The 25063-nt window shown below is 45.3% G+C and overlaps 1 protein-coding gene across 1 annotated transcript in view; it reads right to left on the minus strand.

Moving 5' to 3' along the window:
- ARPP21 (cAMP regulated phosphoprotein 21) overlaps positions 1-25063 on the minus strand; it is a 155131-nt gene that overhangs the window by 107384 nt on the left and 22684 nt on the right. Inside the window, exons 2-5 of the mRNA XM_042955233.1 lie at positions 7738-7911; positions 5551-5717; positions 4478-4519; positions 3616-3705 (exon numbers count right to left, since the gene is read on the minus strand). Of these exons, the coding sequence (XP_042811167.1) occupies positions 3616-3705; positions 4478-4519; positions 5551-5679 (261 nt within the window). The 5' untranslated portion in view covers positions 5680-5717; positions 7738-7911. The remainder of the gene's footprint in view (positions 1-3615; positions 3706-4477; positions 4520-5550; positions 5718-7737; positions 7912-25063) is intronic.

A 25063-nucleotide genomic window follows, 5' to 3' on the forward strand; every position in this document is an offset into this window, starting at 1 on the left:
AAAAAAAAAAAAAAAAAAAGGAGCCTTCCGAGTTCTTTTCTATAATCCCTTATAAGGAGAAATCTGCACAAAGACAGACAGACAGATATTACGAATCATAATTACAGATGGAAAAGACATAAAGGCCTTAATAGCCGATTTACACTGAAAAGTCTGTCTTAGAACCACAAAACAAGGATATCTACTACTGAGAAAAACCAAGCTGTCTAAATGCAGGAATCCTGGGCACGGATTCTTATCACACACTGGGTACAAACTCCATTGATAAGTCACCATAATACATGGCTACAATAAGCACTGCCTTTTAGAAAAGGTAGGAGGTACAACTATCTTGTCCATCAACTTAGTATTTTAATTTTTGCATCAGTCAATCCTTTCCAAAATGGAAAATTCTCTTGAACCAGTGCTTTGGTATACAACTGACTGTTTACAGTATTGGAGCTGGATTCACTTTTATATTTATTTCGTTTGCACTGGAAACAGCTCATTTTGTTTTAACTCAGGCAGCAGCCATTTGGCTGATAGTATGTTCACCGTTTTGAAGAAGAATGAGCCAAATTAGATCGCTCAGTTTTACGACAAGCCCAAGCGATGATTAAAACTATGACAAATCAACCCACATTAAGCCCACTTTTGCTTATGTAAGAGATCATTTGATGGGAAAGGTTTTTCTCCTACCGTGACATTCAAATTTATGACGTTAAGAAAATATATCCCCAATGACTAACAGTGTTCCTCACTAAAAACTAAACTGATGCCCTATTCACGTGACCAGATCGAGGCCTGCACACCCTCAAATTATGGCCGACCTAGGATTCTTAGGGTTCTTGGTAAACCTGGCTGATCTAAGAAGCACACGTAACACAAGGCCTCCCACACCAAGTTCGTTTTTTAGGAGGGGTTACCTTGTGAACTCCTGGCTGGAAGAAAAAGACACCGTGGTTGGAAAGACATAGGATAGATGAAATCAAACACGTTCTCGTGACAGATATTTATCGTAGCCAGATTTCCTGACATCCACGTGTTTCCCTTGGGGTGCACTTACACAACATACGTAAAACCGAGTGTGACTTGATTATAGGTTCTTTGTCATGTGGTTTGGGACAGAAATGTCTTAGTCTGCAAAGGTTCAGGCAGATTTTAAGGTCTTGATTTGCTTCTACTGGCTAAGGGAACAGCTGGAACGTTTCTGCTTCAAGGGAATACAGTCGGGGGCGGGGAAGGATCCGTTCAATAGTTGACCAGGAGGGGAAACTGAGGGCACCAGGCCATGGGAGTGGTCTCCTTGCTTCTCCAAAACCGATTGCATCCCCCGCCTCTGTCAGTTTGCAGCTACGATCAGAGAGGGTTGGAAGCATACACACAAGAGCAGAGGCTAAAAAGCAGCCTCCACCAAAAAAAAAAAAGAAAAATGTGCAAACTCACGTCACGTGTGGACAAACACTATTCTCGGGAAAATACCTCGCTTTTCTAGGCATCAGCATACATTATGGTGTTGAAAGAACACACAAAAGTGGTATAGAGTTGGTAAAAAACAATCTGTTATTTTTTAATATTTTTATTGATATGCTCAATAATAAAATACAGGTATTAATTGATACATCGGTACAGGATAAGTTTATATCCAACAACAGTAAAAGAACGATTCAAGTCACAGTAATACACTGGTAGGTAAATCGTAGAACATTTGGAAAGCAAAGCTCCTTTAACTGAAGGACAGACTGAACCGTCAGCTATGGGTCTGAGATCAAGTAATACAGGTAGCAAGAGTTTTTCCCCAAAATGAAGGCAGTTTTCCAAGTACTGTGAATATACAAATATTAGGGAAGCAATACAATCCATATAAATGTATACTTCTGCCGGGGTTCTCTGGGATTCAGTTCCCACGTTTTGTAAGTGCCGGTGGTACCTAATGAAGGCATCGCACATAAGCTCAAAGGTCTGCTTCTTTACTCCCTAAAAAGTAACGTGCCCACTCACTCACACGCGTGGTCTGGGTATTTCCTATTGGCCGTCTGCTCCCGCCTCCCCTCAGCCAGCCCCAAGAGGGGTGCGCAAGTTCTAAACCTCTCCTACAAAGCTAGTCTTGGCCACTGAGCTTGAAACCAGCGGGAACAGAGCACCCTTTGCCTCTTAATTCTCTGCACCAATCGTATGGAGAAACCAGACTCAGGTCCAGGACGGGCACTACAGTACAGATGATCTCTTTAAAAATTTCCTCCTGGTACCTCGTCAAATGGGACGAAGAGCAGATTAAGTCTATAAAGGCTGTCCTCCTCTGTCGGGTGTTAGGAGTGGGGGACAACCGGGGGCATGACTTCTCCCAGAGTCTGTCGTTTTGCAGAGTTAACATATGTCGTGTGTGGTACATTACAAGCCGTCGATCAACATTTAATAATACAAGCCGGGATATTCGCATTATTTCCCCTTTTCAATCTCCATGAAAAAATAGAAGCACGTGTAAAATGCTGAAGGAAAGCCACACACTTCTCAGAGCCCAGGTAAAATAAAGCTTGTGTATGAAACATAGTGATGGCTAGAGAAAGACAGCCTGTCTATGCCTTACGACATGAGTGGCATATTAAGAAAATGAAGCTAGGGGGAAAAAAAATACTCTTAGGACAAAATCTATAAGGTATTTATTTTTGGTCCTTTTAAAGAAAGTGCTCTCAATGCTCTCTGCATCCACGAGGAGAATTTAGAGTATTTCAATTAAAGTAAAAAGAGGAAAGCCAACAAGAGCAAACAAAAACAATGATATCTTAATCAATTTTCTCTCCCCTGGGCTCAGATAAATCCTTTTACTTTTGTCTGGACTTCTCTCAGCCTCTGAAAAAGCAAGGAACATTTCGGCAGCTAGACTATTTTTTATAAAAGCTGATACGATGCCTAAAAGGCAAACAAAAATAAATACGATATGAAGTTCCCGTTTTGTCACGGGAGGGTTTCGTCAGAATGTGAATTTTCCGACCCCAATAGTCTCGCTGTAAGGAGCAAACCTAAGTGGAAGGACCCACAGCGATAGATAAGAATATTAAATTCCTATAAATTTAATAATATGAAATTCACCACCAGCTCGGATTCACTTCTGGCCATTTGTTCCAGGATTCAGAAATCTCTACCAAAGTCCTTAAAAATAGGTCTCCAAAGCTCAATGCACCTTATGCACTATTTCTAAAGTTTTGTAAGAGCCAAGAGTTGTGTTTCTTATAGGCAAGTGCATTTGGGAAGTGAGAGGTAAGAAGGTCCCGGAAGGAAGGAGAGTGGACACTAAGGACTGTATTTGGTTCGGTCTTATCAAGAGAGAGCCTTTGAGGAAACTCAGCACTACCGTGCTTACTTTTTAAGTGTTTTATCTAAATTCTTTTGACATTCCTTCCCATTTGCAGTTTTCAGAGAGTCTGGAAAAAAACAAACGTAACACTCTGTGACACACTGTTCGGCTAGTTTAGCATAGCTCGTCAACGGGGGACGAAGCCAGCAAACTCTTTCTTCCTTTGATTATCTTTCTTTTCTCCCCCAAACCAGTGCGGAGTGCCAGCTTTCCACTCATGCACACGCACACCAAGAGAGATCCCATTCGTGCAGCTAATGGAAATGACAGGGGGTATGTACCTGGTCCTGAAGACTTTCTCCCCCTGGTCGGGCCGAGGATTCTTCACAGACAGCAAGGCTGCGAGTCAGTTTACCTTTTCCCGCTCCTGACTGGGGAGGGGAGAGAAGAGGCAAGGACAGGAAAATAAAGACAACAAGCAGAAGACGTCCTCCGGCTGTCAAATCGTCTCCCCTCCCCCTTCACAGGACACCCCCAAGTCAGACTTCGGACACCGAGCTTCGAACTGGGGGCTCGTTGCCGTCTGTGTGCCTTGGCTCCCAGACTGAGCCCCCTGGGTTGGTGGGGACGCAGGAGGAGGAGGACGTGACTGCGTGCATGTAAGGAAGGAACGCTTTTAGCAAACTGTGCCCATCACATCGGAAACATACAACGAATGCCTTGCTGCCATCTCGTGATCATCTAAGGAGGAAGAGATGACGGGACTAACACTGAGTTTGGGAGGGACCTGGATGGAAACGATGCTTCAGAAGACGAGGAACGGGCTCGAAACACCGGCACCTGTTTACTTCGAGGGAGAAACCCACCGGGGCGACTAAAACGTCTGCCCCAGGTGTCACGCAAAAGGACAGCCAAACAAGCCGGGGCTCACCGTGTAAGGCACTCTCAAATCTGCAATTGTGAAAAACAGGATCAGATACACACATTTGCGGCCACGTGAACACTAAGCGCTCTAATTGCAAAGCCTACGGAGCCAGGGAGAAAAGACAAGTGTCAACAGGACCCCCTTCCAAGCGGGCAGGACCAGGAGAGCCAAGATCCACACGCGACCGTTTGAACTGTTGGCAAATCTTTTCACCCGGGTGTAAACTAAGCAACTGACATCCATGATATCACGTCAATGTGGAATCTCCAGAATCCTACCTTGGATTTTCTTCTTTCTTGGTTCTGAGCTGCCAGTCGCCTCTGTGTGTTGGAAACAAAGTAAAACAAACAAACAAACAGTAAACCAACAACCAGAGAGAGAGAGAGAGAGAGAGAGAGAGGTCACTAGAGTCCAGAAATCAATAGGCACAATAAGGTCTTATAACCACTGAGAAGGACTCCCCTCCCCCTCTCCCCACAACTTTTGACCTTTTTAACTTTTAGCTCCTTCTCCTTAGAGCAGCTATGCAAGGGGGGAAAGCTGACCTTGAAGGCTTTTGGCCATTATGTGGTTCTCTGCCTTTGTTCACTGGTACATAAAAAGAATGAACACTATTGTAGTTCGGTTCAAAGAAAATCAATACAGGATATTTGCAAATACAGTTGGTTTTCCCTCTACCAAATCTCCTTCTCTCATGAATCATGGTGTATTTAATCGTATCACCTTTTCGGTACTGTCAGTCACTCCCAACAGCCCCAATAGCCCCCTCCGTCCCTGGCCTGCCCTTTTCTAGGGCTTTCTCTCTGTCTCTGTTCCTCTTGCCCTCTCTCTCTCTCCCTGGCTGTGAATTCTAGGGCTTAGGTTGGTGGGCTAATATGAACTGAATCTTAGCCTGCCCTCAAAGGTCCACAGATTTGATTTTTCTTAGTCTCATGATAATGAGCTGAGTCTTCAGCTTTCCGTGGAAGAGCAAATCCATTTTTAAGTCTCAGCCAGCCTCAAGCTGCCTCAGGGAGAAACCCTTCTCAAGCTCCATGAGGTGGTCTGGAAATCACTCTGGAGATGGCCGTGTGCAAATTCAGTCCTCAAAGAGGATCTCTGGCCCTTGCTTTCATTTCAAAGGGCATTTCGGAGCACGTTTTGCTCGGGAAGAAAAAGTAATTAATAATTAGGAAAGGAGAGGATTAGCTTTATGGATTTCCTATTCATTTAGTAGTCAAACTCTCCAGTGGAGAAAAAGAAAAGAAAGAAGAAGAAAAAAAAAAAAAAGGGGGAAAACCTCCCAAGTGCTCCGAAAATAAAGGAAAGGAACTGCACCCAGTGGTTCGAGAGACTAGGTTTCCAGGCTCACCTGCAATTCAAGTTTCTCCTCTTCATCTAGACTCTCGGATTTCACAATGCCATTCTCTGGGGTGGCCGACTCCTGCTCAGTCCCGCCTTCCTCCACGATGGCCGGATTCAGGTCTCCTGGCTCGGACATCCTCCCGGACGCAAATTAAAATCACAAGGTTTGATGCCCTACGAGGTGAAGAAGTCAGAACGTAAAGTCAGCGCACTGTAGAGCCTTGACTGTTATTCCCGTGGCATTTCATGTCTCCTTTTGTATTCGAATTCAAATGAGCGACTCGGGCGGCTCTGTCACTGTGACACAAGGGGAGAACGACGAAGCCAGATCAAATCCAGTACCCAAGGCAAACGCGAGAGGCAGATTCGGGCGCCCTCTCCACACCCCCTCCGCACCCATACACACACACGCTTGCGAATACACACCTTGCCATCAAAAGGGATCGACAAATCTTAGGTGGAGACGCGGAACTCCCACACATCTACCAGTCCCTATGCCCCACGACAAAGCAGGGGACAAAGAGAAACAGAGTCTCCGTCCAACTCTTGGAAGAAACGACCCTCCGCCGCTGAGTCACGAGGTGCTCTGGGTGTTGGGCAGCAGGCCCCAGACGATTCGAAAAGTATTTGCGAGTTTTCAACCGGAGGCACGCTTTCCCAGGCACGGGGAATACAGGACGCCGTGCGAGGGGCAAAAAGCAACCGAAGAGGTAAGGATTCCGTTCGTACACGGCATCTAAATTTGGCAATAACACTTTCAGGGCCAACGCCGTCCGGCTTCAAACTGACAGCTCCATTATTGAAGGCAAAAGTGCTCTCCCAGGCTCCCGCCAGCCGCTGGGGCTGCCCCGACCCTGTAGAAGGAAGTCTCTGGAAGGCGGCTCTAATGAAGCTATGGCCACTGAGCCCTGCTCCTCGGGGCTCACACTAGACCACTACATGGACATTGGAAATGGCTTTCCAAAGGGAGAGCCTGTTACTATCTTTTGTCCCCCGACCCCCATACCACCCCTGACCCTTCCCCTTCCTGATGGGCCGTCAACCGAGGTGCATGAATGACTGAGCATTTACTCCCCCCTCGGTTTTTCTTTTTTTTTTGTAAGATGTGAGAAAAAAACGCAGAGGAGAGGGAGGAAAGAAATACGGAAGGAGTGAAGGAAGGAAAAAGAAAACGAGAAAGAAAGACACCGGGACCCAGAAAGTCCATCCGTCCACAAAAGTTCTTCCACAAAATTCCCCCAAAGGGAGGGCTGTCCTCCTACGCTCATTACCACGGTGATTATTATCAGACACAACGGTGGTGACGTTTCCCTGGGAGTGTTTAATGACCATTTACTAAATTCAGGCACTTGACTTCCAACTACATAGAGGAAGCATGAGAAAAATCTCGACCACAGCAACTTCTGTGGCAAATCTGCTAAGATCCAGCGTGACAGAACAGATGGCACCTAATGATATCTTTCAAAACAATGCAGGCTTCCTCAGCAAAGGATTATGGGAATGCCAGAGGAAGACTTGCCCAAAGGCTGGTACTCGAGTCTGCGAGTTACTGGTGAGCAATGCTTTCAAGTCGGAGGAGGCTTTAGGATCTTCCATCCAGTGTATTCAGACGGACGCCTCACACTTTAGTGACACTGGCTGGGCTACATGTGTGGCTAACGAAGGTTGTTTCTAGAGGGCAAACACCGTGTTTCTCAACCTATTGGGTAGGGGGAGGCGATGGGACTTCCGTGGCCCTGACTCTTTCTTCAAAGCCTTTCAACGAGAAAGGAGATTGTGACCAACTTTAAAATGGAAGGAACAGGGGCGCCTGGGTGGCTCAGTCGGTTGAGCATCCGACTTCGACTCCGGTCACGATCTCGCGGTCCGTGAGTTCGAGCCCCGCGTCGGGCTCTGGGCTGATGGCTCGGAGCCTGGAGCCTGCTTCCGATTCTGTGTCTCCCTCTCTCTCTGCCCCTCCCCCGTTCATGCTCTGTCTCTCTCTGTCTCAAAAATAAAATAAACGTTAAAAAAAAAAATTAAAAAAAAAATGGAAGGAACAGATCGAGCTCTACTAACTTTATAGACTCTAAGCCAGTTGAGTCCCTGTCATAGATGCCGTCTGTAGTGGTGACACTCACGGACCTCTTCTTGGCACACGTTTAGACAGTAACAAAATACAGATGAGCTGACAGCCAGACAACGAGGCCTTTACCTTTCGCGCAGAGCTCCTGACGTAGGTCTTGGCGACTTACTGGCGGCTTCTGTCGCTCTACCCCGGGAAAATCCACACCAGTGATCAGAGACAACTGGAGTCCCATGTCCCCATTAACAGTTCAGAATGCCCATCTCCCTGCGATTCCCTTACACGGCGTGACCCATCGTCAACCTGAAAGAAAGACGAGAAGTCAATAATCATAATGGCAATGGTCACGGCGGGGCAAACGACCAAAACAATCGGACCCGATTTCTAACGCTAATGACCAGCTTCCAGCAAATCACGTTCACAGCTCGATCAGCCCCACCTGTCTCGGGCTGCCTGCTTCTTCTCTAACGAAGGCTACAGCCCGACTGTTCAAGTCAGAGCGGCACCCACGCAGGGAGCTAAAATTAACGATTGCATTATGCGCCGAAGATTACTCACTTCAATTTTAACCTTTTTTAGTGAAATCTCGCACTTTATATTAAAAAAAAACAAAAAAAAAAAACCAACAACCAGTTCGTGTGTCTGCCTCAATGAGCATCCAGATCACCCCGTGAGCTAAAAGTCTTGCCTCCTTTTTTAAAAAACCAAAGGCTCTTTGCTTCAATCGTAGATGAGTATCGTATAGTCTAGTGCCGTTTCCGTGCCTCCTTTTTAATGAAGCGTACTTGAAGACTTTGATTTAGCGAGCATTGGCTGTAACAGTTAAAAAAAAAAAAAAAAGAAAGAAAGAAAGAAAGAGAAAAGAAAAAAGAAAACTTTCACCGTGGCAGGGCTGAGAGCACTCGTGCCCTCTCCACTTCCAGTCTGGCATGAAGAATTCCTAATATTCTCCTTGGGCAGTTGAGCACAGTCTCTCCCCGTTCCCCTCCCTCCCCGCCAGGATTGCCACCACCAGCTGGGCTCTCAGGATTGCCACCACCAGCCGGGCTCTCGGTTTGACAGCAAAAGAAACGCTGTCAGATTTGCAAACTTGGAGCCCGTTGGAAACAACCCCTCGCTCTCGTGTGCATTTTCTCTTTCTCACAACCGCTACGGGGGGGCAGCAAAGGCAGCTCGAACGCAAACCCAGAGACGGATCCCTGCTGACGTTTGCCAAAACCAAGCATGGGTAGCTCTCCCTTCCGCGGCAACCCTGGGGCACGCCTGCGAACTCCCAACTGCACGGACACCTCTCCCCATCATACGCCCATCTTTGCAAACACCCGACTGCAGCTCAGTTGTTGCGTCCCGAGTTGAGAAACGCTCTCTGCCTTCCCCGGGCCACCCACCCCCCCCCCAAGTTTAAATGAGCACAGCTGGCTCCTCACCAGATTTTACCGTGGCTCTAAGGACAACATATTGGATTACAACACCATTTGTTGTGCAAGGGGGGAACAACTGTTGAAAGCGGGATCACTAACAGAGTCAGTGATTTCTAGCCTCATTCCTGTCTTATTACAACGGCCAAGTTGGCTTTCCGATGCTTCTTTTGTTGCTAAACACCATGCAGCTATGAGAGAGAAGCAAACGTGCATTTAGGGCAAAAATGGATCGCTCATCAACAGTCATTTCAAGTTTTCAGTTTCGACCGGTTTCACCACGGCCACTTGGCTAACACCCGATATTAAATAGAAGTCAACACGTCTTACAATTAGGATCTATTTAAGTAACCAGCCCATTATCTAATATGTCTCAGAATAGGCACCAGTGATGGATGGCATTACCACATGTTCTGTGGCTTCTGTTTTCCTTTTCCCAGAGAAAATGAAGTTATCAACGATCACCGCGATCTTTTGGTCTTCCTTCTCTGATCCTCATATTTGCAAAGTGGCATTTAATCCAGCAGGTGAATGGCAACGTAGTTTTCAAATCTAAGCCTCAGATGCATTATTCCAGCCCCAGCAGGTGGATACAAGATATATTTCTTTCCACGAAGACAGAGGAAGAACAAACTGGTATTCACGTAACCAACCCAAAGCGGGAACAGCCTGGATGTGTGTGTGTGTGTGTGTGTGTGTGTGTGTGTGTGTGTGTGTGTGTGGCGTAATTACCAGGACACGTTTTGAAATAGCACCGAGCTCCAAAGTCAGCGAGGTATTATTCTTGCACGCCTGAATCATAAAGTTATCATCTACCGAGATAAAAGAGAATATGGGCAGATGGGGATGAGCAGAGGAACATACGGATCACAAATATTTTTGTAACTGATTAAAATTGTTCTCTTTGCTAAGAAAGCAGTGCCAGGAAATCAACCCTACTCCGGCTTTCTGTTCGCCAAGCTACCCGACTCTTCCATGGCTATTTAATCATAATCTGTTCAAATTTCCCCCATTCTCACAAGAGAGCAAAACTATTTTTACCAAGTTCTCTTTTATCCAACATTTGAGTAATGGATATTCTGGCCAAGTTTCAATTGTGATAGTGGGCTTGGGGGGTGGGGAGAAAAAGGAGACTCTGTACAAATGCACAAAATAAACGTTACTATAGTTCTTTCAGTGGAAATAACATTTTAAACATAATTTAGGGGATAGTACGTCGCAAAGGCAGTCAATCGCTTGTAAGACAAGCTATAGGAAATTGATCAACAAGGCTGTCAGATGTTTACGATGCGGAAAATGAGTAAAATCATTACCGTTTCACATTATATTTAGGTTTTCTTCTCAAGCTTACTTCCGAGTTGAAAATAATAGCAACTGTGGGATCGTGGGGATGAGAAAGACAGGGAGAGGGGAGCAAGACATAACCACTGGGCTGTCATGTGGTGAGAGATCCGGATTAGATTCAACTTCCAGGAGTGATTTAGTTCTCAGGGGATATCTAAAATAGGAAATTAACGTGGAATTCTACTAGCAAGTCAGGAAGGTCCCTTTATTAGTTACTTTCCTCATCATCCTTTTACTAATAATTAACACAGGATGGCTCATCTTATTTCAAGTCAATAGAGGCACTAGATGATGAAATAACACAATCAACACTGATTTACTGGAACAATTGAAATATTTCTGCCCTAATGCATCATCCCTTCTTTTTTATTTTAAGCTGGCCCAACCTCTGCAAACAGATGCCACTTGCGAATTGGGGTGACATTAGTGATGTGTCAATTGGCTGTGTAAGGTGTTCAAAAGCTGTGACACCTTATGAACGAACGACCTATCCTGTTCTCAAAACGGTTATTCTGTCAATGCTTAAAAATATTTTGAGCATGTAAAATTAAGTTTAAAGAGTAAAAAAAAAAATGTAATTGGAATGTGATCCTTCCAGAAATGAGATCAACCATGGCATGAACAGAGTGTACAGACTAACATCTTCAGCAAGTTTGAACTTTTTCCCCAGGTGACAAAAAACATCGATAACAAATTTTCACATCAGTTTAATTTCCCAAAGAAAATTTTCTTGGTCAATACACGAAACAGTCAACCAGGAGCTCTACCCTTTAACTAAGCTCTTTGATCGACCTAATGCATAGGCATTCCGTAATATTCTTGAGCCACCCGTGCAAATGCCAAAATAGCCAGACAACTGTCTGGGAGAGGAAGAACCGGGGGGATGTTTAAGAAAAGGAATTTTCGTACTTGGGTTTTAGGTGTAGAAAAATTCTACATGAACGCTCTCCTTTGGGTTTTAAGAGTTAGGCAGCTTACGAACATGTAGAGCTCTTATGTAGGATATCACTTTTTCTTCTTTACCCAGACACAAACACAACCTAGATCAACATCGAGCAGAACCCCAGTAATGGAAATAATTGGTGTCACAGCTTTGGACATAAGAAGAGCTCCATGATAATCACAAGTGCCTTTAAAACAAGAGAGATGTGATCTCAGTAAAAACATCCAATGGAGAAAAACCAATGTTTCAATTCTCCATTCTTCTAACAAGTCTTAATGGAACGTCTACTATGTGTAAGGATATTCTACACTACGACATGATATTCAAGTCAACGAATACAGTCTCAAAAAAAGCCACTTTTTTTCTAAAAATGCAAAATAAAGGTTAAATACTTCTAATGGATCCACATGAGAAATTTCAAAGACGGGTGGAGGACTTTTATCGTCACCATCCACTTTGTGATTATTCATGAACTGGCAAATAAAGATGGCTTCTGCTTTTGTAACTCTAAAATGTTTCCTCTGTGTATCGCAAGGTCAGGAAACATAAACTTGGGGAAGCAGTCTGATGCACTTGACCCCAGAGTAAGTATTTGGATCTTCCCCTAGAGTGAACTACTTGATAAAAGTAATTAACATGAAATGTAGGTGGGACTGGTAGAAGATCTTACATTTGGCTTCTAAAAAAACAGGTTACATCACGTGGAATATTTAGCTGAGACAAGAGAAGACTTAGAAAGGACATCATAGCTATTTTCAAACGCTCACAGAATATTCAGAGAAAGAGAAATTAGCCTTGCTTGGTGTTGCTCCAAACTTTAGAACCAAGGAAAAAAGAATAAAAAAGAAGCTACCATTTTAAACATAGAACTACCATATGACCTAGCACTTCAGATATATACTCCCAGTATGTGTGTGTATATATATATACATACATATATTACATATGTATATTATATTATATATATTATGTATATTACATATATATATTATATATACACACACATCCGAAAGGATTGAAAGCAGGGACTCGAACAGATACTTGCACACCTGTGTTCATGACAGCATTATTCATAACGGCCGAAAGGTGAAAACAACCCAAGTGTCCATCCACAGATGAATGGATAAACAGAAAGCAATTGTGTGCCTTAGAGAGGAACGGAATCCAGATACCTGCTACAACGTGGATGGACCATGAAGACATTAGAAGCCAGACACAGATCAAATATTGGATAATTCCAATTATCCTTATATGAAGTACCTCGCATAGGCAAACCTATAGAAATAGAGAACAGATGTTTCCAGGGGCTGGAGACAAGGAGGAACGGAGTTGTTATTTAATGGGTACAGAGGTTTTGTTGGGGACAAGGAGAAAGTGGTGGGTATAGATGTGGTGATGGTTACACAACACTGTGAATGTATTTAATGCCACTGAATTGTACATCTAGGAAAGGCTAACGTGACGAATATTATGTTATGTATATTTTATCACAGTAAAAAAGAACCTAAAAAACCTTTTTCTCCCTGAATACGATATAAATCACAAGTAAACAAATCAATATACAAAGAGATCAAAGGCAGAAAATGATAGTCCCAAGAAGAGGAACGGTCATCCTACTTTACAAATTTCCTCCGATGTATCAGTTACACATACACGTGAGGGCAAGCTCTGTGGATGTAACTGGCCTAGGTTGGCCCTTGACTCACGTACATACCCCATGAACGGACCATCATCACCCTCACCATCATCTTCTCAGTCTTGACTCTGGCAAGATAAGCTTTGCCATTGTATTTATTTTATCCACTGTGGACACTGTAAGAATAAAGAGGTTAGGACGCGTTGTTCAGAGAACCTTCCACCGCACCTCTATCAGAATCAAGATGTCTGTGGCCGAGGTGTTCTCTCCACACAAAGTAACAGACACCATTTCTAACTGAAAAAGACAACTCTGGGCACATTCTCACAGCAATGCAAACACGGGGCTGTCAACACTCCGGATGTGAGAAAGCAGCTGGTCAGGACTAGCCTGTCTCATCACAGACTCGGAACTTTGCATATTTTCTATTGCCGATAAGGAGAATCTTCTGACCGAAATCAATGCCACGGAGAGCAGGACTAATGGCCCCTGCTGCCATCACTGAAGATGACCCAAGACTCTGAGAGAGCATGGAGGACGCTATGGCCATAACTGTGTGGTCACGGAGACTGGGCCTAGTCTTGGAAATTTTAAATAGTCTCCACCTTGATCATCCACACCGGCTAATGACCACCTTTATTTCCTATCTCATGCTAAGAGTCCAAGCATGATTTAGCCATATACGAGGTAGTATATCATCTGCCTCAGCCAGGTCCAAACTTAAGTACCCAGAGAACCCCAGCACCGCCAAGAATCTTGACGCCAGCCAGGCCAGGCGACGTCGTGTCAAGTGACCTGGGCTAGAGACACAACCATCGAGTGGCACAGTGGGGTCAGGACTTCATCATTTTAATTGTGGATCAGAGCTCTTTTTAATACCCCGTGTTCCCCCAGTGACAGCTGTACTAGAAACCTCCACCAGCCTCACCTACTCCATACAATTCGTTTCCTGGACACCGCAAGAGAGGCCAACGCATGGATTTTCACTAGACCGCCGTATTCCTTCCTCTCACGCGAGCCAGAAAACACCACACGAGAACTGCACAGACAAGAGCCTCTGACGTCGCTATGGGTGTCTCCCCTGATTCTATCCCTAACATCATGCGGACATATGTGCGTTTCTAGACATTATTCTCAGCCTTTCTCTTTTAAAATCCTAAAAGCTCATAAACCATAATAACAGAATGACCAAAAGTTGGCTGCTGGCTACCCGCCCGATTTCTTCCTTCTGCGTAGACACTTCACAGTACCCATCTTTCCAGAAGCCACGCAGGAAATCACATGCCTGCAGGACTCCCAGACAAAGTGTGCCCAGGGTTTGTAGGAAGGCGCTATAAATTTTTAATGTGGCCCAATTAATTAGAATCTATACTGGTGCCAGAGCACATGTAACCTTTGCAAATGAGCGCCTTCCCTGATCTTCAGGCAAAAAAAATCAATCAATCAATCAATCAATCGGGCTCTCAGACTTGGGGAGCTACTTTGTCATTCCAAGTGTAACGACAACAAATTTTCTGCAAACTTAAATAACCCTGCTGGGATCTTGTGGATAATGTTACCATATAACATTGCCAAAACAAAACACAAGAAAATGTTCCTGCATAATTAGATCTTCCGGGAATCCCACTGAGTTAGACACTCATCCTAAATATTTCTCTCCCTATCACTGTAGCGTGATCTCCTACAAAGGCAACGTAGTTTCAGGGATCGGGTGGCGTGGGGGGGGGGGGTCACCAACTGAAATGGTAACTTTTGCCTGGGTGTTATTAATCTCACAGGTGTTCCAACTTCCATACCCTAAATTCAGTTCAGTTCAAGGGAGTATTCCAAAATGCCCCCTCTCCTGGAGCTCTGGATGCCAAGAAAATAATCCATACTCTATTTTCAGGTATTTGTATTGCAGACACCTTGTAATGGAGCGAGAATTTATCACAAAATACATCCTTTCAACTCTGGCTTAAACGATTCAAAATGATAAAAAATCATCATAAAGAGAAAAGGCATGTCAAAAAAAGGGCGGGCAGAAATATGAATTTTATTCTGCATATCTGACATGAACTCATCACCTTCCTTTCTACACGAAGTGAAAGATGCGTCTGTCACTTCAAACACAATGCAACTTAACAAATATGACGCAGTGACAGGCGGCGGGGTAGGAGCTAAATGTTTGAGTTATTAAAACCTTTCTTGCGGAGGAGAAGAAAGGGAGAGGCACGTAGATAAAATGAATAAAAGCAAAGATAAGTTGAGACGTTGTTATTCCATCCGGTGTGTGAAATGACTGTAAAACTCATCATTGTTTCCACCCCCCCCCCCCATGGAAAGGAGGAAAAATTAACTTTTCATCCCGCTGATATCTTTGTTTTCCACTATGCCAACGCGACGTTTTGGGGGCCGTAGATCATGAATATTTCACGCCCGGACGTTGCCTTTGCAGAATTGCCATTGCCTGCGATCGTTACCAAACCTAATCGAAAGAATCAACATAGGGGTTTAAACTTCCCGCCCAGGACCTCAGCTCTGTCTCCCCACGCTCCCCAGCTGACAGCAGAAGACTGGAAAGGTTGTCCAAGGGAGAAGAGGAATTAAAGGGTGTTTCCCACAACAAAACTGCCAAAATGTCTTAAGGGTCTCAAGGGTCTCTGACTGCAGGGGGAATGTCCTCCCCGCAAAAGGGAAGGAGGGAGAAGACGCAGAGACGGATGTATGCTGCCATCCCAAGTACAGAGCGGGGAATTTCAGGAGACACGGGCACAAAGGGGATTCATTTCTGGTCACGTAGGCTAGCTCTGGGCTACAACTGTGCCTTGGCACTCTGACAGCAAACTCTCTCTACAGGATTCACCAGCCACGCCAACAAAGGCTTTGCCTGAGTATTGACTCTGACATGGGTAATTCTGGACTGTTTTCCATAGATGCTGACATTGTATCCTCGCGTCAACCCTGCACCATTCATGGCCAGCCTGTGGCGGAAAAGACAGCAAGCTGCCTACTTGTCCTCTCTCTCAAGTGCTAAGTCCGCTGGCTGCTGACTCCATCGCTGCAACCCCCAGGTCTCAGGGATGCAAAGGAGCCATTCTGGAACAAGCCTCAGTATCTGAATCAGGCAGTAAAGATCACTTCCCCTTACTGAAGTCGCACAGTGGTGGAGATTTCTGCCTGTGCGAGTCTATACCTCTGTATTATCTCCAGTGCTGAGGACAAGGCCTGGCACACAGTGGGGCTTGCCGACTCAGTGACTCGGTGACTCAGAGACTCAGGGCAGTGTAATCGGCGAGGGCCGGATGACTTTTCTGGGGTTCTGCTTTCTTCGCCTAAAAGCCAAGGCATCTAATCACTCAAGAGCCCTACGAGTCGGTGCGGGAAGGGGTTAAAGGAGACCCCCCCATGCCCCCCCCAAGGCCACTAAAAGGTAAAGAAGCAAAACGTGACACATTTCTGAATGTATGCATTTCAAGAAGGTTCTGGTCTGGCTGCACTCGGACAGAGATGGAGTGGGCCCTTATTTATTGACCTTCTGGATAGGCTGTTAGGGAAAGGAAAGAGATGATGCTGGTCCTCAAGGAGCTACCCGTGTAACGAGAGAATTCAACGGTGAAAGAGATTTAAGGGCACAGCTCCCCAGAGAGCTAAAGCATGTGACACAAAGGATACCCGGCCCCGAGAGACTCACACTGAAGGTTTTCTCAAAGCCTTCTGTTCCCAGAGGCAACGTTGACAGCAATCTTAAGGGAACGAGTAGACACAACGAACAGAACGTGCCAGACCGGTCAGGCTGTGGGTAGTTTCCGAGTTTTCCTGAGAAAAGTGATGGCATCCATCAAACACACGATTTCCCGTCATTCAGCCGGCCTTGCTCCCATTTCCAGGCTAAAGGACATAGAGAGGTAGGACCTCTCCTTTGTCCTGAAGCCACTCGCCTCTCTGATTCCACGCAGTGTCCCGAGGGCTCTCACTCCGCGGAGCGCTCACCGAAGTGTCACCGAGACTCTGGGGATGACGTGATGCACGCTTCGGGCGCCAAGAAGAAGATGACCTATCCCCATCGCATGTGCCAACTCTGTGCCTTCTTGAATGCCAGAGCCTCTTATTTTCCCTGCTGGGTGTTTTCTTTCCGTGCCCCGCCCAACGCGGCGTTACCCAAAGTGACGTGGCAACAGCCCTGCAGACCCGGTCGGGAGCCCTAAGAGGCCACCGTGCTGAGATCAACATCTCTGCTCGGGAGGAACGTAAGCGTTCGATGAATAATTCCTGCCATCCTCGGACTCCCCGTTGGAAGGGGCACCTGAAAGGCACGATACATGAAGGCCTTTGACGTCCGCGTGTCTTTGGTTCCAGTGGGGAGCGACGTTGCGTTGGGAGTTTTTCCTCTGAGGGGAGATTCGATCTCTAGGAAGCCTGTTCTCGAGGTAGAGGTAGGAGGGTAATAGCGAAACCACCCCAGGATGCATGTGCGTTGGGGGATCCCAAGGGCTGAAGAAAAGATGGTGGAAGGGCTGAAGCAGGTGCCTCCTTTCCCAGAAGACAGGAAAGCAGCCAGCGGGTGAAAAGAGCTATCTGTCTAGAGAGAGAGGACTCCCAGAGGCTCAGGGAGAACAAATGCATACTCAGTGAGAGCCAATAGGCAAAATAATGTCTCAGAGCATTTACTTCTAAGCCGCCGAGAGCTTGGCTCCATTCGGATCCTGCTCTAAATGGAAGCATCCCGAAGAAATGTTGCAGATGACCAACGGGGGCCACTGGGGGTATAATTCCCTGGGCCAGTGTATCTCTCTCGGCAGAAACACCAAGCCCACCACTTGGCTTGAAGCAGAAATGGGTATTTTCCCGGGAGGAAACCCTTATCGGTGTGTGTGGTTTTGCCGCGCCCGGGGCTCAGCCAGAAGACATACGAACTGGTGTGCATGTGTCGGGGGACAGCACCCCAGCTCTGGGGTCATCTGCGGCGATGCTGATTGGACCCCAGATGCTGTTCTTGGAAAGTAACGTAAAGGGAGCACGCGGTTGGTCATTTAAAAGAGGGGGCTGCAGTTTCAAGTTGGCTCATCGGCCGCGGGCCCTTGACTGCAATCTTCCTCCAAAGGCTGGCCCTGGCCGAACGTGATGACGCCTCCCCCTTCTCCCTGTCCCAACCTCCTGTAAAGTTTCTATTACTTCTTTACTTTTAAGAGAGAGAGACAGAGGGTGATCTGGGGAGGGGCAGAGAGAATCCCAAGCAGGCTCCATCCACACTGTTAGTGCAGAGCCCAAAACGAGGCTCGAACTCACGGCTGGTGAGATCATGACCTAGGCCGGAGTCGGGCGCTTAACCAACTGGGCCACCCAGATGCCCGGTGCAAGTTTTCATTACTGTTTTAATAGAATGTTTTCGCTTGAAGGGGCAGTTAAAGGTTAAGGAGTTAGTTGCACTCAAGACTGCAAGCATTTGTAGGTGAATGCCTTCTGGTTTGATGGGCTCTGACCCCTCGATCCTGAGAAACCCACGTCAAGGAAGATGGGTGTGGTTGCTGTTTTAAATTATCTGTATTTTTAATCCAGTACAGGTTGATCATCTTGTAAGAAATGCGGGCTGGCATGGGCTCTGTGAGGTATTGCAGCCTACTAGGGTTGGCCATTGATGAAGAAAGAGAAAAAGCAGGTTCTCAAACCACTCTACGCAAAAGACCTGGAAGAAATGGTTGAATTTAAGAGCTACCTGGATGGTCTCAATGTAAGTGATGATAGATGTCGGCGTGTGGTCCTGGGCTAAATGTTTTTTTTTTTTAACGTTTATTTATTTTTGAGCGAGAAAGAGACAGAGTGCAAGTGGGAGAGGGGCAGAGAGAGAGGGAGACGCAGAATCTGAAGCAGGCTCCAGGCTCTGAGGGGTCAGCACAGAGCCGGATGCGGGGCTCGAACCCACGAACCGCGAGATCCAGACCTGAGCCGAGGTCGGACGCTTAACCGACCGAACCGCCTAGGTGCCCTGTTCCTGTGACTCTTGAAGGAAAAGGGTCAAGTTCTGTGCAGGAATATTCAAGGATTCTTGACAGCGAGGGTGAAGATTTGGGGTCATTTTATTCATGGATTCTATGGTGCCTAAGCCATGGGCCTGGAGGAGGTTATCTGCTTGGTACATGTATGATGTCATTAAAACTACATAGTCCTTAAAGCGTACCTGCTTTCTGGGCACTATGGTAGAAGAGAACTGCTGGGGACCCGGGGCCAACGGACATTTCTAGAAAGACGTGAGGCTGTCCACCCACTCTGAGGTCTCTGATAGGCAACCTTGCGCTTAAAAATCAAATGGGATGCAGCATCCCTACAACAAAGTAGGACAGCCTGATCCCTGGAATGAGGCTGGAAATTGGTACTGCGCTGAAGAATGAAAACACACGCGAATGCCGTTAAAAGTTGGCAAGAATGGGGGCACCTGGGTGGCTCAGTCGGTTAAGCGGCCGACTTCAGCTTGGGTCATGATCTCGTGGTCCATGAGTTCAAGCCCCGCGTCGGGCACTGTGCTGACAGCTCAGAGCCTGGAGCCTGTTTCAGATTCTGAGTCTCCCTCTCTCTGACCCTCCCCCGTTCATGCTCTCTCTCTGTCTCAAAAATAAATAAACGTTAAAAAAAAAAAAAGTTGGCAAGAATGTACATCCAGGCTTCAGGTTGGAAAATGCCAGGCTGAGATTGTCTGGGAAAGAATCAAATCTGTGATTTGACATGTCACAGAAATAAAATATCTACCCATCTTCTATAATAGGCAATACTCTGCTTTTGAGCTGTCTGCTTATTTGTGCTACCTTCAAGATTTTAAACATAAATAAAAAGAGAGTCAGTCATGGTATTCATAATACACAGCAAGAATCTGTTTTGCTGGATACAGTCTCCTTAATAAAAACTCCAAGGCCTCCACATGGAGAAAAACTATAGAGCGGGGGAAAAATATCATGACCTTTGTTTACTCATAATGGTACATCGGGAAGGAAGAGGGGGGAGGAGGGATGGGCAGAAGGGAGGAAGGCAGGCGGGCTGGTCCAACTGTCAGAAACATGCAAACTTAATATGTGAAAATGGAACATGGACTATTTGGGGCAATTCGTGATGAAGCCTGCAAAACTTTTTAGTTTCAATGAATAGACTTAAAACTAGAAAGACAAAAAGAGTCAATCGCCCATTATGACTCGTATTTAGGCAGAGCCAACATTGTTCATTAGATAAATAACGTGCTAGGCATAGATAGCATTTCCCCAGATTTGCTGAAGTATGGTATATATATAGGAAAACGTGCCCTACACTTCAAACGATTACACATTTCCACTGGGGGGAAATAAAAAGATACAAGGAAAGAACGCAATGGGTTCCCGTTACCTTTCAAAAATAATCTACATGATGACAAGAAAAGTAATTTGAATATAGAAGTACCCGTGAATTCTCAGCATATTAACATGAATCACTGGCCTCGCAAGGTTTAAATACTAAGTAAGGATAAAGGTCTATCTATCTATATATCTAGAAAGAAGAGGAAGGAGGAGGAGGAAGGAGAGGAGGAGGAGGGGGAGGAACCAGAAGAGGGAGAAGAGGGGGAGGAGGGGAGAGGGGAAGGCAGAGGGACGGAGGGAGAGAGACAGAGACAGAGTGCATGTGTGTCTGCGCCTATACAATCTGCACGATCCCAGGTCTTTGAAGTAATTCTCTGTGGTTCGAAACAATTCTTATCACCTGGCAGGTTCCATTTCAATCCTGGAAATACTGGCTCTTTGTTGGAAACTCGGTGGCCTGACTGTTCCTGTGAGGCTTGTGCATGCCCACAGATGCCAATTTCAGGTCGGGCCGCAAGTGTCCTAAATCTCAGAGACCCCAGCACGAGCGAGGGGGTAGTAACTCAGGAGCAGAACAGACTGGCTATTCCCTCAGCTGGCCAAACACTGGGTTCCCCAAGGTGCCAAAGTTAGGGCGGCTCTGCAAACCTCGAACAAGTGCTGCTTCTCTAGATACTCCCTGCGTGCCGGGTAGCATTCATCCGTGAGTTCAGAAAGCCAAATTTGAGAAGATCTGTGTTCTTAAAAAAAAATGCTCTGGGGGCACCCGGGTGGCTCTGTCGGTTAAGCATCCGATTCCTGATTTTGGCTCAGGTCACGATCCCAGAGTTGTGAGACAGAGCCCCACGTTGGGTTCTATGCTAAGCACGGAGCGTGCTTAAAATTCCCTCTCTTTCTCCCTCTGCCCCTCTCCCACTGTGTTCTTTCTCTCTCTCTCTCTCTCAAAAAAAAAAAGTGCTCTGGTTATAAGCAACACCGACCTCATCACCTGGCTTTCTCTGGGCACACCCTGGCTGAGTGGCCTGGACTTTGTTGCTGATTTTGTGCCCTGGCCTTGTTATTAAAAACCAGTTGGAAAAGGCAGGCAGCCTTCTCGTAAAAGGGATTATGATGTAGCATTTCCACATATTTTCGTTTTTCCAAAGTTCTATAAAAAAATCAGGAGGAAATTTATTGTTTTTTTTCTTTTCTCCTTAAAGCATGACGACTACATTGTTTGGGCAGGTCTCTTGGTGGAGTTTGAAAGAGAACTGCAGCCTTTTCTTGAAATAAACACTGGACTAAAAGTTTCTTTTCTGAATGACAATAATAAGTTACTCGTATTCACCACGGTCTGTTTAAAGTGTAGCCTCTAACCTTTTAATACAACCTCTCTCCACACACACACATACACACACACACACAGAATATATATATATATATACATATATATATATATGTATATATATATTTCTTATGTATAATATATATAGCTTTCCCCAAAAAGGTTTGTGGCTCCCATTTTTTCTTTCCTTATTTTAGTAGAAATATGCTCCCACAAAAATGAATTCTTCTGTACTGGGGACTACTCCTCTCCCCCAAATGGATAAAAACAAAGTCAGAGATGATACAGGGATGTTCCAGTCACCATTCCTGGTATACAACAGCTAGAAACCCAGTATATAAAGATCTGCCTTTTTAAAGCCAGTGTCTATTCAAGGACCTATGTGGTGTCAAGATATCGGCTCCATTGCCAGCTTCCAGAGTGCATAATTTCGGAATGCTGCTGTATCAGTACCAAAGTTTCACTGCAAGTTAAGATATTATGTCCTATAATTTCCCATTTCCGATTAGATCGTATTTCCCTTTTATTAACTGTAAAGAATCTTACATTGCTTTTTTCCTTTCTTTTCTTTTAATGCAGCGTCTCTCCAAACTGCAGTTAAAGTAAGCCAAGCTACAGATGGAGCCCAGCTTTCAACGAACGTTGCAAAAAAAGGCTTGCTTCTTCAGGAAGAATCTGTCGTTTACTTACGTGTCTCTCACGTAAGTTCTTTAAAAACAGGGACTCTCCCGCTTTTTCTCGTACTGGAACACCTGGCATTCAGCAACGGTTTGACGAAGCGCTCATTTAATAAATTAATACATACACATAACAAGTCATGAGATTACGGTACCTTGTCATAATGCAAAACTGTGATGTCTCACTTCCAAATTAGCCATTATTTCTCCATTATCCTTATCGCTGCCATAAATCACATTAAAAAAAAAAAAACTACTTTCACTGTGATACAATTTAGGATTTTACATAAAAATAAAGTTACATGCTAATATAAACAGGGCCAATTCCAATACACCTACTGGATTCTCACTCTGCGCCTGACATTATTTTGATTAAAAAAACAGTATATATGGATCAAATTTTTTTAAGGTCATTTATTTATTTTTGAGAGAGAGACAGAGAGGGAGAGAGAGAGCGAGCTTGTGCACAGAAACGGGGAAGGGCAGAGAGAGTGGGAAACACAGAATCCGAAGCAGGCTCCAGGCTCCGAGCCGGCAGTGCAGAGCCCGACGAGGGGCTCGAACTCACGAACCATGAGATCATGACCTGAGCCGATGGTGGACGCTGAAGGACTGAGCCACCCAGGCGCCCCTATGGGTTAAGTCTGAAATGTCTCACTGTGGAGTAGAGGAAATGGAGCCACAGAGACGTTAACTACCACAGCCAAGATTTTACTCTAGGAAGGAAAGAGTGGGGCCAGAGGTCAAATTCGGACAGACAGGTCCCCAGAATCACCTGGACCTACTACACTTCGAAATGAGCGAGGATCACAGACACCCCATAGCAGACAACAATAAATAATAGAAGGCACCGGAAAGTGATGCCAGGGGTGATTCATGGAATGCATGCTTCCTCCAGTCTTTCTAAATGTTCTCACGTGACCCTCTTGTACTCTTAGAATTCAAAAAAGTAACCAGAGAGATTGAGAAGAAACCAGGAGACAATGAGTAAGTCCAAACTGGCTACGGGCAGCAGGTTTGTGGTTGCCCTGTCATCACCCATTCCGTCAGAAAACAGGAAAGTAAAGACAATGCAAAGGATTGCTAATAAAAATCAAAGAGTATGGAATGACTGTATCTACACCAATGTGCAGTCAAAGGAACTAAGTCTATACAAAATGTGCCAGATAAATGTCAAAAATAAAACTGAAGGAAAACACACTACAGACAAACCAAATACTGTAGAGCATTGTTAAAATCTATTTTTAAAATGCCCAAAGAATCTCAAGATTGGTTATATAAACATTTAAAAAAATTTTTAATGTTTATTTTTGAAACAGAGACGGAGCGTAAGCAGGGGAGGGGCAGAGAGAGAGGGAGACACAGAGTCTGAAGCAGGCTCCAGGCTCCGAGCTGTCAGCACAGAGCCCGACGCGGGGCTCAAACTCATGAACCGTGAGATCACGACCTGAGCCCAAGGTGGATGCCAAACCGACTGAGCCACCCAGGCACCCCACTAATTTTCTTTTTTTTAAGTTTGTTTATTTTGAGAAAGAGCACACGAGCCAGGGAGGGACAGAGGGAGAGGGAGACACAGAATCTGAAACAGGCTCCAGGCTCTGAGCTGTCAGCACAGAGCCCGACATGAGATCATGACCTGAGTCGAAGTTGGAGGTTTAACCGACTGAGCCACCCAGGTGCCCCAGTTATATAAACATTTAAATGATCACAAAACATGTTTTGTGCTTGGAATAAATATCAAAATCAATACAACTCAATTGCATTAAAAAATCAAGTCAATAACAATTACAAGCCAGACTGGCCTCAAATTTCTTAAAAATTCAAGGACATTTTTACATAGAGCCACTCAATTGAATATTGTGTTCTAAACTGACTTTCCTCTATAGAGGAATCAACCAAGAAGCATCAGGGAAAATTAACTGTTTGCGGAGAGACCCTGTAACTTAAAAAAAAAATGTGATTCCCTTCTACTTTGTCAATCTGGATTCAGAGAAAGGTACATGGGTGACATCTGTAATCATATGGAACATTCTGCACATACTGAGCAGTGTCCACATAGGTTTGTCACCTTTTTTTAATGTTTACTTTTGAGAGAGAGAGAGAGAGAGACAGAGTGTGAGCAGGGGAGGGGCAGAGAGAGGGAGACACAGAATCCGAAGCAGGCTCCAGGCTCTGAGCCATCAGCACAGAGCCCGACGCGGGGCTCGAGCCCCCAAACCGTGAGATCATGACCTGAGCCGAAGTCGGACACTTAACTGACTGGGCCAGGTGCCCCCGGTTTATCACTTCTAAACAGCTCCTGCCTGCAGCCACTGCTCTTTGAGGGACAAGGCTGGAGCTAAGGGCTAGGAATCTGGAGAAAGACCCGTGGAACCCTCACACCTTGAGCAACGATCTGGGTACTTTTGACATCACAATACACGCCGTCATCTTTTTCCTTTCAAAACCACAAAGAACAGAATCAGTTGAATACCTTTTCATTTAATCTACAGCCAAGGCGTACAGAAATGACTAGAATCCAGCCCCACTCTCTAGGGGAACCCAGGCTTGCTTACAAAAGTGGGGAGTGTTCGTTAAGTGGCTTCTTCGCCAACACGAGTGCCTTAAATGGGACGGTTTCACGAAGTCCCGTGATGTTTCCCCAGAGAATTTGTTTTCTTGTGTCTCAAATATAGGAAATAGCTAATCTTGAATGTTTGATATGACCTCCTAGAGAATTTGTTTTTTTTGTTTCTCAAATATAGGAAATAGCTAATCTTGAATGTTTGATATGACCTCCTAACGTCCGCGTGGATATGTTTACATTACATAAAAC

Source organism: Panthera leo, chromosome C2 (genome assembly GCF_018350215.1).
Source record: "Panthera leo isolate Ple1 chromosome C2, P.leo_Ple1_pat1.1, whole genome shotgun sequence".
NCBI lineage: Eukaryota > Metazoa > Chordata > Mammalia > Carnivora > Felidae > Panthera > Panthera leo.